The 17,485-nt window shown below is 41.6% G+C and overlaps 2 protein-coding genes across 8 annotated transcripts in view; both read left to right on the top strand.

Moving 5' to 3' along the window:
* Zfyve16 (zinc finger FYVE-type containing 16) overlaps positions 1-7,860 on the top strand; it is a 48,834-nt gene extending 40,974 nt beyond the window's left edge. For all 3 annotated transcript variants that reach the window (XM_085676860.2, XM_085676859.2, XM_048455914.3), the window contains exons 16-18: positions 657-762; positions 1,811-1,978; positions 4,814-7,860. In XM_085676860.2, coding sequence (XP_085532986.2) covers positions 657-762; positions 1,811-1,978; positions 4,814-4,975 — 436 coding nt within the window. In that variant the 3' untranslated portion in view covers positions 4,976-7,860. The remainder of the gene's footprint in view (positions 1-656; positions 763-1,810; positions 1,979-4,813) is intronic.
* Positions 7,861-10,469: 2,609 nt separating this feature from the next.
* Fam151b (family with sequence similarity 151 member B) overlaps positions 10,470-17,485 on the top strand; it is a 33,981-nt gene continuing 26,965 nt past the window's right edge. For 2 of the 5 annotated variants that reach the window (XM_087896791.1, XM_087896790.1), the window contains exons 1-2: positions 10,470-10,633; positions 16,093-16,181. In XM_087896791.1, coding sequence (XP_087752917.1) covers positions 10,485-10,633; positions 16,093-16,181 — 238 coding nt within the window. In that variant the 5' untranslated portion in view covers positions 10,470-10,484. The other 3 variants (XM_048455908.3, XM_048455909.3, XM_048455910.3) reach the window with 3 other exon arrangements.

The following is a 17,485-nucleotide window of genomic DNA, read 5'->3' as shown; positions in this document are numbered from 1 at the left end:
TCTTTTCATTATTGAATTCTATTAATTCTGTTAGTATAAGCTAAACTTAATGATGTATATGTTAGAGGCCCCAGCAGTGACCACTGCTAGCCATTCTTTTCAGTTGTCCGGCCCCTCTCTTTTCTGGAGAATGGGGTAAGCAGTCTAGAAGGAAGAAAGAAGAAAGGATTCCAAAACAGACTTTTGAAATAAGGTCTTGCCATATAGACTAGGCTGGACTTGAACTTAGTATGTGACCCAGGATCGCTTTAGACTTGAAATCCTCCTGTTTTGGCTTCCTGAGTGCTAAGGTTAAAGGCCTGTAGTGCTGGGGATCAGACTCAGAGCTGCCTGCATGTTAGGCAGGCTCTCCATCAAATGAGTTACATCCCCAACCCCAGAAAATAGTTCTTTTAATTTGTGATAAACTCCTCTGTTAAGAAACTAAAGTATTTGAAACCTGTGTCTGAATTGTATATATGAAAAAGGAGATATAATTTATTAAACAAAAGTTTGTTGCAAAATCAAGGAATCATGATAAATGATTATTTATATACAAATGATATTTGTTGCTGCTTTAAATATAAAACTTTGAGTTTTCTCATCTCATTTTCCAAATTCAGTAATTATAGAAAGCACTGTGATACTAATGTTTTGTATTCTACTTTATTGTGTAGTGTTATCAGTTCAGTAGATGGAATGTCATTAGAAGAATTTCCAAGTGAAAAAATAAAACTGGAAGCAGACTTTGAAACTGAAGAGAAGACCTTGAAGTGCACTGAGGTATGGAGAAAGGTCTTTTTCCTGCACATGCTGTGTTTGGATAGTCTGTGTGTGTGTGCACGTATGCGTGTCTGTGTACTTGGTAATACTGAATACTTAGCCCATGAATATTTAGGTATAGCTTACTATGCCTTCCACTTTCCACACTGAAACAGATTCCCATCCAGAATCTCTCACACCCCAGATTTGAATTTGCATATACTTATTTTAAGCCCTCATCTTGATAGTACTTCCTGACAGCTAATAGTTACATTTTGAAAAATTGCCCTTTTATACTATTATTTTATTATATTGTTTTATGTTACAATAAAAGAATTTATTAACACCAACTTATAATCATCACCCATGTGGAAACCATTTTTGCACATGTACGCTTTTTAAAATAAGAGACTGTGAAGCTGCAGAGCCACAGTGTCCCAGCCCAGCAGTCCCGTGTCCTTTTTTCAGTCAGTTAGGAAGGTCTATGTCATCTTGGATCATCTCGCTTGTGAAGAATGAGCAGATTGTAGATGATGTAGCAACCACAGAGCACTGTTCTTTGTCTGAGCTAATTCCATACAGATGGTCCTGTAGTATGGGCTCTGAACTGAGTTAACAAGGAATTCATTGATACAATGCAAAAATAGTGCAAACATAGCTGAGCCATTCCCATAATCTGATCTTTGGTTTTAAATTTTGGTTTATTTTATCATACAAATTAAGACTATTGAGGGGCTGGAGAGATGGTTCAGAGGTTAAGAGCACTGACTGCTCTTCCAGAGATCCTGAGTTCAATTCCCAGCAACCACATGGTGGCTCTCAGCCATCTATAATGAGATCTGGTGCCCTCTTCTGGCATGCTGGCATACATGAAAGGAATGTTGTATACATAATAAATAAATAAATCTTTTTTAAAAAACAAACAAATTTAGGCTATTGATACAGAATGCTCTCAACCAGTGATTTCAAAGATCTAATGTTGGAATTTTATTAAAGTTGATTTGAAAGCAGTAATTGTTGCCTTTGTAATCATAATCATGATTTCTTTTTGATTTAACTTATTTTTCAGGTGTTCTACTTCCTAAAGAACCAAGATATATCTGTTTTACCAACTAGTTACCAGTTTGCAAAAGAAATAGCCATGGCTTGTAGTGCGGCCCTGTGCCCTCACCTGAGGACGCTGAAGAGTCAAAGGATGAACAAAATTGGCCTCCGAGTTTCCATAGACACTGACATGGTGAGACACATCTGTGTGATATCTATGTGTGGGGCACGTATGCCAGGGTGTATATGTAGAAGTTAAAAATAACTCATGGGAGTCAGTTCTCTCTCCTAACATGTGAGGCCTTGGGACTAAGCTCAGATTTTCAGGCTTGTCCACAAGCACTTCTACTCACTGAGCCAACTTGCTGGTCCTGAAATTGATAGAATTTATACTTAAAATATCAAGATTTTTATCTAGTTTTTTAAGAAAATCTTCTGTTTGTTGGTTTTTGTTATTGCTTTTTTGTTGCTGTTGTCGTTGGTTTTAGTGCTGGTAATGGACCTCAAGGCCTCCTCCCTAGACGAGTGTTCCACCACTGAGCTAGCCTCCCTGCCCTGAGCCAGAAACCGCTGCACACTTCACCTGCCGCACCTCTATACGCTCTAGCCGAAGTCAGGCTTCCGTGTAAAAGGTCAGAGGGTGGTCTGTAGGGCTCCTCCCACAATTCACCTGTCAGTGCGAAGCTGCGAGTGTGACTGAAAGAGGTGGATCTAATCCAGTGAACATGGTGGTCTGCAGCCAGAGTCTGCCGATCCCTAGTTGTCCCGTGGGATAGGCTTTGAAATTTCGTCTAGTTAGATTTACATGACTCAAAAATTAAAAAAATCTAAAAGTGTATGCACGCGTGTGCGCACACGCACACACACACACACACACACACACACGCACGCACGCACGCACGCACGCACACACACACATACACCATTTCATTAAATGTTTTCAAGGAGCAGCTGTCATGCTGTATAATATGGAATTGTTGGGCCTTGGAGATGTCAACTCTAGACTGCAGAGTTAATGTTTCTCAGCAGAGCTAGGGCCATTGCCCCAGAAAGATGTCCTCTTATCCTTCCCTTCCAAGCACTACTTCATCCAGATTCTCCTTAATTATCGTTCCCCTCATCAGGCAATTAGTAGTCTGTATTTCTTGTGATTGTATGCGTGTACAAGCAAGTGTGTGTGTAAGAAAACCTTTATTACTCCTCTTCAAAATGTTGTGACATGCTTTTTTAATATATTAGAGATTATATATTAGTACATATTCTTTTTAAGACTTATTTATTTTTTGTATATGAGTGCTCTGTCTACATTTATGCCATTGTGACAGAAGATCCCACTAAAGATGGTTGTGAGCCACCATGTGGTTGCTAGGAATTGAACTCAGGACCCCTGGAAGAGCAGCCAGTGCTCTTAACTACTAAGACATCTCTCTAGCCCTAGTACATATTCTTTTTAATTGTTGTATATTAGTCATATTTGATTAAATAAGTGGATGACAATTAATTAGATACTATTTGGTATATTTTGATAGAAATTTAGTTTGACAGTATTTTGCTTTTGGGTAAATATATATAAAATGAGTTCCTAGATATAGTGGTCATATCCAAGTACACATTCAATGGATATCAACATATTGCTCCTAATATGCACTGAGAACATGAACCCAAGTCCCATATATGCAAGGCCCATTGTTTTCTATTTGAAGGCAGAGTTGACCTTGACCTCTCCCTGTAGCCCAGATGAACCTTGCAGTTATGATCCTCTTGTCTCCGCCTGAGTAACTGGATTACAGGCCTGTTTCCACCAGGCCTGGTTACTGTCAACCATTTCTGACACAGTTTATTATTCACACCCTTGTACTTTAGTGTGTAACCAAATCCAAGCTGTGCATTCTTGGCAAGTGCTCTACTAGTCTGCCGTCCCACAAGCCCAATCGAACATTTGAACTTTGACAGTTTGATAGGTGCAGTATGAAGCCCAGCGTTGCCTTAATATACATTTTTACTGGCAATGAATAGTGCTCTTCTTACATGGGAAAAGTCATTTATTTTTCCCCAGAATGTCTAGTGTATATCTGTTGTATATATTTATTTTGTAACTCTTGCCAAAACATTCAGTAGAGTATTTCAAGGCAGATTCTTCACTAGAATCTGGCTTTCTAAACAGCATTCGTAGGTTAGTTTGCTTCTCCCGCAAGATGTGTTATTTCATGCTTCCTACTGGGAAGAGGAGTTTTGTTTTCATTATTTTATAGTAAGATCCCTTTTCAAGGAAGCTCCTGATGAGTATTGGGTGAGAAAGCACTGTTTCCTTTTATAGTTAAATATATATAACATAAATTTCATCAATAATATTAAATCTTAAGTAGAATTGCAGGGCCTGAGAGATGGCTCAATGGGTAAAGTACATGCTGTACAAACATGACAACCTAAGTTCAGACCCCCAGCACCTGCATCAAATCTGGGTGTGATGGCACAGGCCTATAGCCCTAGTGCTGTGGGGACAGAAACAGGAAGCTCCTGAGGCTTGCTGTTTAGTCAGTCTAGCTGGGACAGAGAGAGACCTGTATATGTGAGGGGGAGCACCGTCGTGGGAGATACCCAAGTCAGCCAATGAACTTGACTTGTACACACAGATGAATGCAGCTGCACAACTGCATTCACACGCGTGTACGCATAGACACAGTGCACATACATCTCACACAAAACATAGTATTGCAACAACTTGAAACATGGTAAATTGATTTTTCAATTAATTTTTATTTTAAGTTACATTGCTAAGTATTAAAGCTTCATACTTTTTTACTTATTCAATTGAAAGAATCTGAAGTATAAAGCAGTGAAAATATTTATAATACATGTTATAGTTTATTTAGTAAAGAGATGAAAGAAATGGGAGAATATACTTTTGAAACTAACATTTTATTAACATCCTTAAGCTGAGTATTCAAATATTCTGTATATTCATCTACTGAGCAACACAAGAGGGCTAATTTTCTAGGATTACCTTATCAAGATTTCTTTTTTCCAGGTTGAATTTCAGGCAGGCTGTGAAGGCCAACTTCTGCCTCAGCACTACCTGAACGACCTCGATAGTGCTCTGATACCTGTGATCCACGGCGGGACCTCCAACTCTAGTGTGCCCCTAGAAATAGAGTTAGCATTTTTCATTTTAGAGAACCTTTTTGAGTGAAAGAATGTGCTATGTTATATGTTGCAAACTGACCTGTTGAAATGAATCCCAGCACTAAAATTGCAATGTTACAAACACTAAATGTTTGATGATTGAAATATGTAATTTTGCTTTTTAGGCAGGAATGATTTTTCAAAATCATTAGCACAATATTTAAATGTCTAAAAGTTTAAGGAATCCACCATTTTTATAGCTTTATGTTTAGTATAAGAACTAAGAAGAAAAATAGATCTTCTAACATAAAATGTATAGTATTTACTGTGTGACTTAAATGTTAAGCCAAAGTATCTGCGCTTAGTTATACCTCTTTCTGCCAAGGATGACTTATGAAGGGGCACCTGTTTTGTGTGTACACTAGTGAGAACATGGTTTGGAGTCTTTCAAATGGATTTCAGTAGTGAAGACCAGTAAGACTCTAGACTTCTAGTTCTTTGAATAAAGCCGATAACTTACTTGTATAAATGGAATGGAGCCCTACCTCCATGATTAGATAAACTGATTAAACTAGAATTTTGCCTTTATTTCTTCCCAAATTATTATATATATACATACACACACATAAATTATGTATATATATCATTTTTCCTGATTAAAATTATTGTGGGTGCTTCAGGACTTTGTGCTTCTCTATTTAAGTCTGTTGTTTCCATAGCAACATATGATTTGAAATGTGTTTTATAAATCTTTGCTAATATACATAGGTAATATTTTTGTATCACAGTGTGTTCGCTTTCTCCTTCTTTACAAAATTACACCACTGTTTTTGACACTCTTCAGAGGACAACAGGCCAGATGACCCATGAGGTAGTCATTGTGTAGCAATAACTGAAGCCTGAAACAGGTTTCTATTATTCCATGTTAATCCTTAAGTATTTCTTGATTGGCCCCAATGTATGAAGTATAAATTTTAACAAACTTGTTACTTTTGCATATTTTTAATTCTTTCTATTGCAGTTATTTTTATAATGGGATATTTAACTTACAGTTAAAGGTTGTGATAGAGCTTTCTTGTTTAATTCAAATAGCAGGAGAAAGAAAAGTGTGTCATTTAACTTATATAAAATGTAATCATTGTTTTGATGCTTTTTTATTATGTGGAATATATTTTTTGTATCAAAAACACTCACTGTATATATAAAGAAAAAGAAATCACACTAAATAACCCTGTTTTAAGAAGAATATTTATAAAGCCTTGCAATTTAGAGATCCAGTCATGTCTGTAACTCAGGAGCGAAGGTCTTAGGACCAGAGCTTTCAGCTGAATCACACTTGGACCAGCCAAAGACTTATTTGAGGATAATATCCACAAACAATGTGAAGTGTTACAAATAGTAAATAAAATGTCAACATAAAACTCTCAACATTTATTAAAATAATGTGATATAAAGATAGTATAAAGGTGACTGCTGATCAAGTTCATTTTGTTTTCTTTACATAATGCGTTTATTTTTCGGTATATTATATACTTACTTTGTAGTGTAACTGCACAATTTATGAATATTGAATTTACCAAATAGTGGAAGGCTCTTCTATGATGAAGTAACTTTGAATTTGTTTTCAAACTGTCTACAACTATTGAAAATAGGAATTCTAACCTAAATGTTAGGGGTACATTTTACAGCATTTGGAAATAGATTTTTTTCTAACTGCATTTGCCACCTGCTTGGTCATAGTCTTCACATTGGCACTTAGATCAGACGGCTCCTTATAGTCAGTCCACAGCATTTGTTTATGGTCTTAAGACTTAGTGCAACGCTGTTTCTCTGCATTTTGAAACATGAAGTAAAATATCTTGCTTTATGCATCTATTGAACAAGCTGTGTGCCTGTGTGTGCTACATATAAAAATACACCATATCGGATTTCATCAGTTGAAAAATAAGTTATTTCTTTTTTGGAACTAGACATATGGAACAGGTAATTAACATATAGGAAGGTTTTCATTGCTGCAGTGAAGAAGTGACTCTTGAGTGGGTGCAGGGAACAAACCAGAGGATGCCATGTCTACCTCAAGAGGAGCTTGCAGCATACTGGGTGTTTGAGCTAGAAGTCGGAAACATCCAGATTGCTGTAGAGACTGAATATTGCACCTTATAATTGACTAAGAAGTCTTACTCAGATGATTATGTAGGTTCCTGACAGCTTAGCTTTCTGTATTGTTTCATAAAATAAAGCACAGAAGTTTTTTAATAGGAAGAATAATTTTGATAATGTGATTCAAGTTTCAAAAGACTGTCTTGAAATAAAACAGAAACTTCTGACTCGTTCTAAGTTTTATATATTTTGTTGAGTGACTTTATAATGTTTGACAATATATACAATATGCACAACTCAGCAAAAAGAAACATGAAAACTTAACAGTGTTAATTTTGCCTCCCACCTGCACGTTTCCCCATTCTTCTACCACATCCTTTCAACAGACAGTCATTTTTTCTTATGTACCATTTCAAGGTGCAGAAGTCATAACAGTAATGACCTTATTTTCTGTTTCTTCAAGTGCACGATATATTGGGATTTTTGTAGTTATTGTGGTTGTACAAGAGAACACTTGAATTTATTTTACCTACCTGAAGTTTTGTGTCCTGACCAACATCCTCCCAGCATCTTCCTTTCCTCTGCCAACGCTGCCCGTTCAGCTCCAGCACTCACCATCTGTGCTTTTTGTCTGAGTGCGGCATTCCTCGTTTCCACAGAGAAGTGAAGTCCTGCAGCATTGGTCTTCCTGTGCCGGCCTGTCTTCACCCTTGTTAAAGTGATGGTATCTCCTGTGTGGACCCTGACTTCATTGCGTGCCTACGCCACATTTTCTTTATCCGTTCATCTTTTGGTGGACCTTACGTTGGTTTTGTGTCTTGCTTTTGTTAATAAAACTGCATTGTGCACACAGTCCAGCTGCTTGTTTGGCAGGGGCTTCCTTTACACACACACCCAGTAGTAGATTAGTGACTCACAGTTTTTAATTTACCAGAGCCGTGCACACTATTTTTCATAGTGACTTTTCTTACATAAAGTGTAGCACATTAAGTTTTCCCACCTCAGCTCCCTGGGCTATGTAGCTTTAGACTTAGGGCCATAAAGGTTTTGTTGCTTCTGTCAGAACACTTTTTCCTCTGTGACGGTTAAACGCATCTTAATTGCAGAACGGAACAAAAAAATCCTTTAGAAATCTAGCCTGTGTTCTTAGTATTCTCATCATAACAATTTTATTACACACCTGCATGCAGATTTTTATTTGCATTTTTTTCTGCTAGGCACTAAGCCTTACCATCTAAATTTATCTTTTTCTAAACACTTAATTGATACATTAGTCTTCCACATTATTGTTAATGTATATTAACTGTAAAAACTAATGGTTGGCTTCGTTTTAAGACAAGGTCTAGCTGTGTGGCTTAGGCTGGCCTCCATCTCAGCCTCCCAAGTGCTGGAATTACAGGTGTGTATGACCAGACCCAGAAAAAGACTAGATTTCATTGTGACATTTTCATGGGTGCATATAAGGTACTTTGGAAATATTCATCCCCATTACTCTCTCTTACTTTTTGCACTCCAGAATTTTTGGTAGTTTAAAATTGTATTCTTAATATTCTATTTTAGCTTAGAATGGTATGCCATTTCATACGAATGCCTTTGGGCAAGTATTTTTATTTTGCATCTGTAGAAACAAAATTCAACTTTATTTCCATACTTATACAGGTAAGTTCAAGTGCTCCAATAAAGGTCCTTTTAAAAATAGTGTTAAGCCTCTATTAATTTTTAATCATAACATTAAAAATAAGCTTAAGTATCTGTTCTTAACCTGGGGGTCATGACTTCTTTGGGGTCGAACCATTCTTTCACAGGAGTTGCCTAAGACCATTGGAAAACACAGACATTTACATTGCGATTCATGACAATAGCAACATTACAGTTATGAAGTAGCAATGAACTAATTTTACGGTTGGGGTCAGCTCAGTTGTGAGGAACTGTGTTGGGGGCCACAGCACTGCTTTAGAGAGACTTAGAGCGGTTCCCACCACCTTCCCTCCCTTCTATAGTTCCCTGCTATCCACTGATGACAACAGACTGTGCCAGAAGGGAGAACCCAAGAGACTCTTCACCACCAACACAAATCTCCCTCCTCTCTTACCCTCTCTGCTCATCTCTCAGGGTTCTCAACCGTCCTAATGCTGTGACCCTTTACTACGGTTCCGCATGCTGACACCCCCTGGCAGAAAACAAAAAACTATAAAGCGATAGGACTAATTTGTTTTCTGAGATGGAAAATGAAGAGTCCAGGAATAAGAAAATAAAAATGTAGATTCCAAAAATAAGAATGTAGAAATAAAGAAATATAAAGTTATAAGTCTAGGAGAATGAGAACAGACTGTCAGCAGCTTTCTCAGCAGATCAAGGACCAGTCATTCACAGTGAGCTATTTTCTCAGATGCTTGGGAAGCGTAGGTCATTTTACAACTAACTGGCTGTTTTATTTACAAGGCCAGAATATCTCTCTACAAATTGAGAGCAGTGTCCTGGCCATCCCTGATAAACGACAGATGTGAACTGAGTTAACCTTTAGGAGACAGAGATATGTGACCTCTGGGTTAGGCACTGTCTCCGTTATGGGAAACGTGCCACCAGAGGAGAGGCATAAGACTCCAGTTTACACCTGGAGGTACCAGGAGACAGTGGACAAATACAGTGGTTTAATTAATGAGCTCTGATAATGGAGGTTGTAAAGTATGGCGGTCAGTACCTGAGTTTTACCTTGAGATAGTGTGAAAAGCTTTCTGCTATCTTCTAAGTTCTCAGCCTAAGAACCAGTTAATCCTAATTTATTAACCTTCTAGTATTACAAGCTGCCCATTTTCTGACTAATTGCTAAAGATATCTGTTTTCTCGCAATTAGGGACTTTCGTTGTAATCTCCCCTGAAACATATTTCATGATGGCTGCCTAATTACATTGACATTAGCACTCACTCCCCTCTTTAGGGTCTCCGCTGACCAACCCAAGGGTCAGGGCAAGGTTGTAAAACTTCTTTTGTTCAGAGATAATGCCTGGTGCCCCTACTATAAAAAGTGGGTTCAGAAACCGACCTTTTGCCACAGCCTAACAAACACCATCTCTGGCAGTGGTCTCAGCTAGCTGATAAGCTTCTGTGCCCCACGATGTTTTATTTTTATTTTTTATTTTTAAGTTTGCTTCTGGTTTTCCTAAGATCTGGTTTCTGGAATAAAGTTTGCTTCTGGTTTATTAGACTTGGTGGTGTTCTCATCTTTACACGACCCTCCTGGATCCAACAAAAAATTCTGGCTGGGCTGGAAAGACACTACGGAGGTCTGGTCGAGGCTAAAAATAATTGCCACTTTAGTCAAAGCGACTTTCAAATCTTTACCCTCTGAAGGGCTGGGCCAGAACCGAGTCCACTCGTGCTGTCACGTGAGGTCTAGCTTTGCAGCCGCAGGCCCCTGGGACAAGTAGTTCAGCGATACAACTGGACATAGCGCCCCTGCCAACCCAGCTGCTACAATGCGCGTGCGCACCAATTCCGCAGGGTGCCGAGGTTCCGGTCATCTGGCTTCCGCCACCCGAGACCACGCCCATATGTACCAAGCCTTAGCGCCTGCGCGGACAGCGGCGTCCGTCCATCACCATGGCAGCATGCACTGGGGGCCCAGGTAAGCGCAGAAAGCTGGGCGGGCGCCGCCTACTCCTTTCCCTGTATTCCGGTCTTAAACGCCAGTGTCTGCTGGGTGTGGAAGATTCGAGAATGCTAAAAGCGTGAAGGAGGCCTGGTGGCGGATTTTACAGAGACCGGAGTGAGTGTCTCCATGTCACAAGGGGGCTTTAGAAACAATTTAGGATAACTCAGTTGTTTCAAATACAAACTGAAAATTCATTCTTAATACAAAAAGTTCAGAATGGTCCCGGAAGGGCTATACTCCCTGACTTTCAACCCGTTTCCCCCTCAGGTTTCAATCCACCTTGGTTCCTTGGTGGATCCTTCCGGAGACAGCTTACTTAACACATTTTAAATTGCATATACATGTTAGTATTTTATATTAACCCTTTGAGGATCTTTATACAATGTATTTTGATCCTGTTCACCCTTGCCCTTCCCAAATCTCCTCTCAGCCAATCAAACCTCCCTCCAACTTCGTTTCCTTTTTGTCTGTTTCTCTATTTGTCAAACTCGGAAGAGAAAATAAGACTTGGTTTTCCCCAGGTTGGAGGCCTCCCTCTGGTTTGGGGCTGTGGATTTTAAGGAAGTCTTTGTGGCTGTTTATGATACATATGTATTAGTTAAGGTGACCCTTTTTGCCTTCCAAACCCTAGAAGCCAGGCAGACTTGTCTATTTGGTGCGCCCCAGGCAAGCAAGCCTCCTTTTCTCAAACACAAAGTGGAGGCTTCCAAAGAATGGCACCTGAGATAGTTGTCTATCTGGCCCTCTCTCTTGTGGGGACCATGAGACAACACACCTAAGAGAGAGGGGTATCGAAATCCTAGTGGAGGTGCTGGAGAGAGAGAGCTCATTTGATAAACTACAGAACACTTGTGAAAACCAGCTACCCCGGTACAAGTCACTCTGGAAAGGTGGAAACAGCTCCCCAGGGGTAGCTAGAAGCCAGGCAGACTTGTCTATTTGGTGCGCCCCAGGCAAGCAAGCCTCCTTTTCTCAAAACACAAAGTGGAGGCTTCCAAAGAATGGCACCTGAGATAGTTGTCTATTCTTCAGGAGCATGTGACGTGCACACACACGCACACCGCTTTACAACGTAATGACAACGTGTCTGTTGAGCCTGCAGATCCTTAGAGCACAGTGTGGAGAAGACCCTGATGCCTTAGTTTCTGATCCAAAGGGAACAGCTTAACCGTGACATAAGGACCTTTAACCACAGAGGGGCATTCTGATAAGAGACACAGCTCCCACCACCCGGCTGCAGTTGCCCAGTTCACTGTGTCCAACGTTTTGCCCAAGTGGTATCGGAAGTCTGAGCCAGATTTCGAAGGGCTAAAAGCACGCTGTTAACAAGAGTGCTCTTCTCCAGGAGGTGTGGGTGGCAGTGTTCTTGCCTTTCTCTGGCTCCTTGGCTCATAGGAGCTCTTCCTGCATCTCTCAAGCCAGAAAGGACTGGCGGGCTTTCCCTCGCTACATCTCCTCAGCTTTCACTGCCTTCCTCCCTCTAGACTTAAGAGGATCCTGTTGTTGACGTTTATACACTCAAATAAACATCCTCCCATTTCAGAGTCATCTGAATAGCAACCCAGTGCCATTTGGAACTAAAATGTCTCATGCCCTCACACAAAATAAAACACAAAACCTGAATTCACATAGGCACCTGACTGGCAGCCTTAACTCCTTCTTTGCTGTGTAACATATTGGCTGATACCCATTATTCCTCCTGCACCATTGCTCCTAATGCTTTCCTTACTACTGTCCTGGAAATGCTTTTGTACATAGATAGTTGCCTTGTTCATTTGAAGGGCTGCAGAATGGTCCAAATTTAGTGCCGACAGACATTTGACGTTTCACTCTTTTGCTATTATGAACAGTTCATTAAGTTTCCTGAACGAAATGCATTCTCCCAAATGAATTTATCTGTCTATGGAATAAATCCAGAGTAGAATTTCTCAGATATAAGAATGCCCCCCAGCCATGGAGTCCTGTGTTTTGGTGCTCGGTCCCTAGTTGGTGGAAATGTTTGGGGAAGGATCAAGAGGTGTGGTCTGTTGGGGGAGGTGTGTCACTGGGGGTGGGCTTTGTTTAAAAAACCCCCATGAAGGCTCAACCCCCACCTTGCCTTCAACTTTCAAATAATATAAGCTCTTAGCTATGGCTCCAGCACCATGCCTGCCTGTCAGCTGCCGTGCTGCGAGGGTCGTGGACTCACCCTCTCAAACTGTTAGCAAGCCCCCAACTAAATGGTTTCTAAAGTTACCTTGGTCACTTCTAAGAGACCAAATTTACATGTTTCAAACATTTTAAAATAGACTGATCTGAGCTGTATGCTCAGTAGGTGTGTTGAATGTATTTTGAGTTAGGATATTCTAACCCAGCAATTAGTTTATCTGGATATCACCCCATCATAAGTCCCTAAGTACAGAGCAGCAATCTACCCAAAGAAAATGTATTCGATTTAAAAGTCCTGCATCATTGTGTCTTGTTATTGATTTGTAAGGTGCCTTTATAAAAACTCCAAATGCACTATAAATGGCTGAAAGGCGCCATAGCAAAGCCTAATGCCTAGGTTTGTTCTGGCAACCTGTGTTCCAGGAAAGAATGACCAGTTTTCTCAGTCAATTGATCTCTGTCTGTCTGTCCCTCCTCACCTCATTTTAGGCAGTCCTATTGTGTAGTCTAGGCTGGCTTTGAACTCATAATCTTTCTGTCTTAGGCTTCTGAGCTGTGGGATTCAAGTGTCCAAAGCCACACCTATTATGTTTCTATCATGAATATATACTGTGATGTAATTGTTATCTTATTTGTTGGTATTTGTCATAACTAAGAATTAATGTGCTTTCTAAAATAACTAACTCAGATATTTAAAAAGCGATGATCATGAATACACTTGCATTTGTGAACAGGGCCCTGTGTTTCAGGGGCCTGCTGGGAGCAGTACAGGCTGCTGGAGGTAGTTGGGGGAGCTGTTGAGGCAGTGGGGTATACTGTGGGCAGTGGGGGAACTCTAGGAGTGGTGGGAGGATTCTGGGGGCAGTGGGGGAACTCTAGAAGCAGTGGGGGGTTCTGGGGCAGTGGGGTATTCTAGGGGCAGTGGGGGAACTCTTTGGGCAGTAGGGGGCCTCTGGGGGCACTGGGAGGTTTCTGGAGGCAGTGGGAGGATTCTGGAGGCAGTGGGGGATTCTGGAGACAGTGGGAGGACTCTGGGGGCAGTGGGAGGATTCTGGAGGTAGTGGGAGGACTCTGGAGGCAGTGGGGGATTCTGGAGGCAGTGGGGGGTTTTTGGAGGCAGTGGAGGGATTCTGGGGGCAGTGGGAGGACTCTGGAGGCAGTGGGGGGATTTTGGGGCAGTGGGGGGATTCTGGGGGTAGTGGAGGGATTTGGGGGCAGTGGGGTAACTCTGGGGGCAGTGGGTGGAACTCTGGGGCAGTGGGGAACTCTGGGGGCAGTGGGGGGCACTGGAGACTCCCTTATTTTTTTCAGAGTGCTTGCTAAACCACAGGCTGGCAGGTGCTATCTTTCCAACTCCTCAGTTTTATGACTAAAGGAGCAGTTTGTAATTTGGTTTGTAAAAATCCCGCATGCTGGAGCTGGGGAGAAAACCACTGGCTGCAGTTGTGGAGGACCTGGGTTCAGTTCCCATCACCCACATGTCAGCTTTCAACTCTCTGTGACTCCAGTCCCAGAATCCAGTGCTGTCTTCTGGCCTCTGCAGACAATAAGCACACACATAGTAGACATACATAGGCAAAATACTCAGACACAGAAAATAAATCTCAAAAATGAAGCCCACATGTTTATGGGAGATACATGCACTTGGATCAAAATGAACAAAGGTAGTTAAAGAAGTCCTGTTTTCTGACCAAAGATTTAATAGATATTAAAGATTTACCTTTTACTTCTATGTTATGTATATGAGTGTTTGCTTGCATGTGAGTCTGTACTTTACATGCATGCAGTGCCCACGAAGGCTAGAAGGGGGCGTTTGTCTGCAGGAATTGGAGTTAACAGATTGATAACAGAAGGGCGTTCATGTTGGTGTCGGGAATCAAACCTGGGTCCTCTGAAAGAGTGGCAGCACTATTAACCACCGAGCCATCTCTCCAGCCTCGACTTTCCTGGTATCTTACTGGCAGGCAGAGTTAAATAACCAACAGTTGGCAATGTGCGTAGGCGCTGCACTGGATAGCAGTGCTTAGGGAGGAGATTAAGGACAACCTGGTATGCTGTGAGTACTTGCAACATGTGCGCTCCTTGTATCTGTCCATGCTGACAGCCTGTGATTGCTGCCCAGAGGGTCATGGTCTGAAGGCAGATTTGCAGCAACACTTGGACTCAGGCTGTTAAAGGGGCTCGTGGACATACCTTCAGGACTTTTGGGTTTTCTTGGCGGGGACAGACACACAGAACCTCCCTCAGTTTTTTAATGTAGCTTTGTCTCTATGCAGAGGACCCGGGTTTTTGGAGGACACAATGTAGAGTTTCTGCTTTTCAGTGTCTGCTTCTTAGCATTTTGTGTCTTCCTGCATGCTTTTTACATCTCCAGTCTGCAGACCACAGCGCATGGCTACTGATTGCAGCATGGTCTATGTTACATGTACCGCAGACCCACATGTCACAATGCATATTCTGTATTGTGAATCTATTTTTCCTAGCCTAATTGCTTGGTGTCTCTCTCTCAATATATTTTTTTTATATATAAAAACATTTTTAACCCTGAAACCCAGCAGTCCCCCACTGTGGGCACATGCCCATGGGGAGGAGAGCGCTACCCTGTAAAGAAATGTGTGTGGACATTCTTCACGACAGCCAAGTCTACAGCGACAGGCTAATGGGTAAAGAAGATATGGTACCTGCTACCGGTAGAATAGCATTTCACGCTAACAAAGCCCTTTCTAGTAGCCACACATGTGAGTCTGGGAGATACTATTGTGCTTAGTGAAATAAACCAGCCACAGGAAGAAAATTTATTGCATGATCTCTTTTATAAAAGACATAGAAATAGAGAACACAATATTGGCTATTCCTGGGAGAGATGAGGAAGTGTTGACCAAAAGATAAAGGGCAGATATGCAGAATGAGCGAGTGAGTCTGGGGATCTAGTGTGCACCATGAGGAATATAGGTAATGAAAATGTTCTGTTTATGAGACTTATGCTAGTGAGGTTTTAGCTGCTCTCCATGCATGTGCATGCATGTGCACACCTACATGTGTGCACATATACACATACACACATGTGTACACACATACCAATAACAAAATTTAAACACAGTCGCTGGGAGATGATGGGCATGCTTATTCGCCTCAGGATAAAAACTATTTTACTTGCCACGTGCATCTCACAACATCGTATTGTCCACCTTAAACATGTTCCCCATCAAAAACAATATTCTTTGTCATGTAAATGTTGTTATTTCAGGATTCTGGAGTGAAAATATACTGGATTATTTTCTCAGAAACAATCAGATCACGACAAAAGATGGCGCTGAGATCGTCTGGTATCACGCGGCCAACCACAAGTCCCAGATGCGTGAGGCATTGAGGAGTAAGTGGCTTCTGCTATTTCTGCTAAAAAATATTTTCTTATTCATATTTTTTTGAAGCAGTCTTTGGTATGCAACTCAGGCTGGCCTTAAACTTGTGATCCTCCTGCCTCAGCATTCCAAGTCCTGGGATTCCAGATATGAGCTGCCACACCTGACTACTTCAGGTTACGTTGGGTAATTTAGGAACTCAGTACGTTTTTTGAAATCCAAGTGAAATGTCTATGAGTTCGCTGGATTGGGAGCCAGTCTGCCAGAGTCAGTGGACAAGAGAGTGCACAGTTTCCCTTGGACAGTGGACAGCAGCCATGTGCCAGGCAGTGGGGCAAGAGAGTGCGCGGCTTCCCTGGAGAGTGGGCAGCAGCTGTGTGAACGCAGCTGGACTTGGCTCTGGAGACAGACTCCCTTCCAGAATTTGAGTGCAGGTGGATTGCTACAGTTAGACGTCATCAGGCTCATTCCCCCCTTAACTAAGTTGTCCTAGCCGTTTGTCCTAGCTTCACCGTGATACAAGTAACAGCTTGACACCCATCTGCTAACCTGCTGCTTTGTCTGCAACCATCCGTGTAGAGGATGCGTTCTGTTTACTGGCGTTCCAGACCATCACAGTGACCTGAACACCCTGCACAAGCTAGCCTAATTCTTCAGATCTGCCTGCTGTGGGGCCGCTATTCCTTCTTTGCTGGCCTTCCAGCTCCTCGCATGGCTGAGCCCCTGCTGTCCTCACACCGGCTGCTTTCTTTCCAGGAACGTGTGCTTTGTGATATTGATATTGACCCCAGGCCCTGGAACACCCTAGGCAAGCACTGCCACTAATCTCTGCCCTAGCATTCTTTTTCCTTTTCTTGCTTGTCTATGTTTTTCAGTTTATTTGTTTTATGTATCTGGGTGTTTTGCTTGCATGTATGTCAGTGCACCGTGAGTGTACCTGGTGCCCAAAAGCCAGAACACTGCATCAAACTCCCTGATACTGGAGCTACAGATGATCATGAGCCACCTTGTGGGTGCTTGGAATTGAACTCAAGTCTTCTGGAAGAGACTCCTCAACTGCTGAGCGGTCTCTCCAGCTGCTGAGTCATCTCTCCAGCTGCTCCTTTTATTTTTCATTGAACTTTCTCTGTAGTCTAGGCAGGGCTTGATTGAACTCTATCTCACCAGCAGTGGGAATTACAGAACTGTATCACTCCGCTGGGCCTGTTCCTGAACCCTGACTTGAACACTCCCTCCCCACTAAGGTTCCTCCCCATCTCCTTGCCTTGTACCTTCCTTGTTGCTCCTTAGTGAATGTGTTTCTGAGGTTTGCTGA

Source organism: Myodes glareolus, chromosome 15 (genome assembly GCF_982192425.1).
Source record: "Myodes glareolus chromosome 15, mMyoGla1.1, whole genome shotgun sequence".
Taxonomy (NCBI): domain Eukaryota; kingdom Metazoa; phylum Chordata; class Mammalia; order Rodentia; family Cricetidae; genus Myodes; species Myodes glareolus.
Note: the sequence above shows the minus strand (reverse complement) of the source record. Positions and strands in the feature narration are given on the sequence as shown.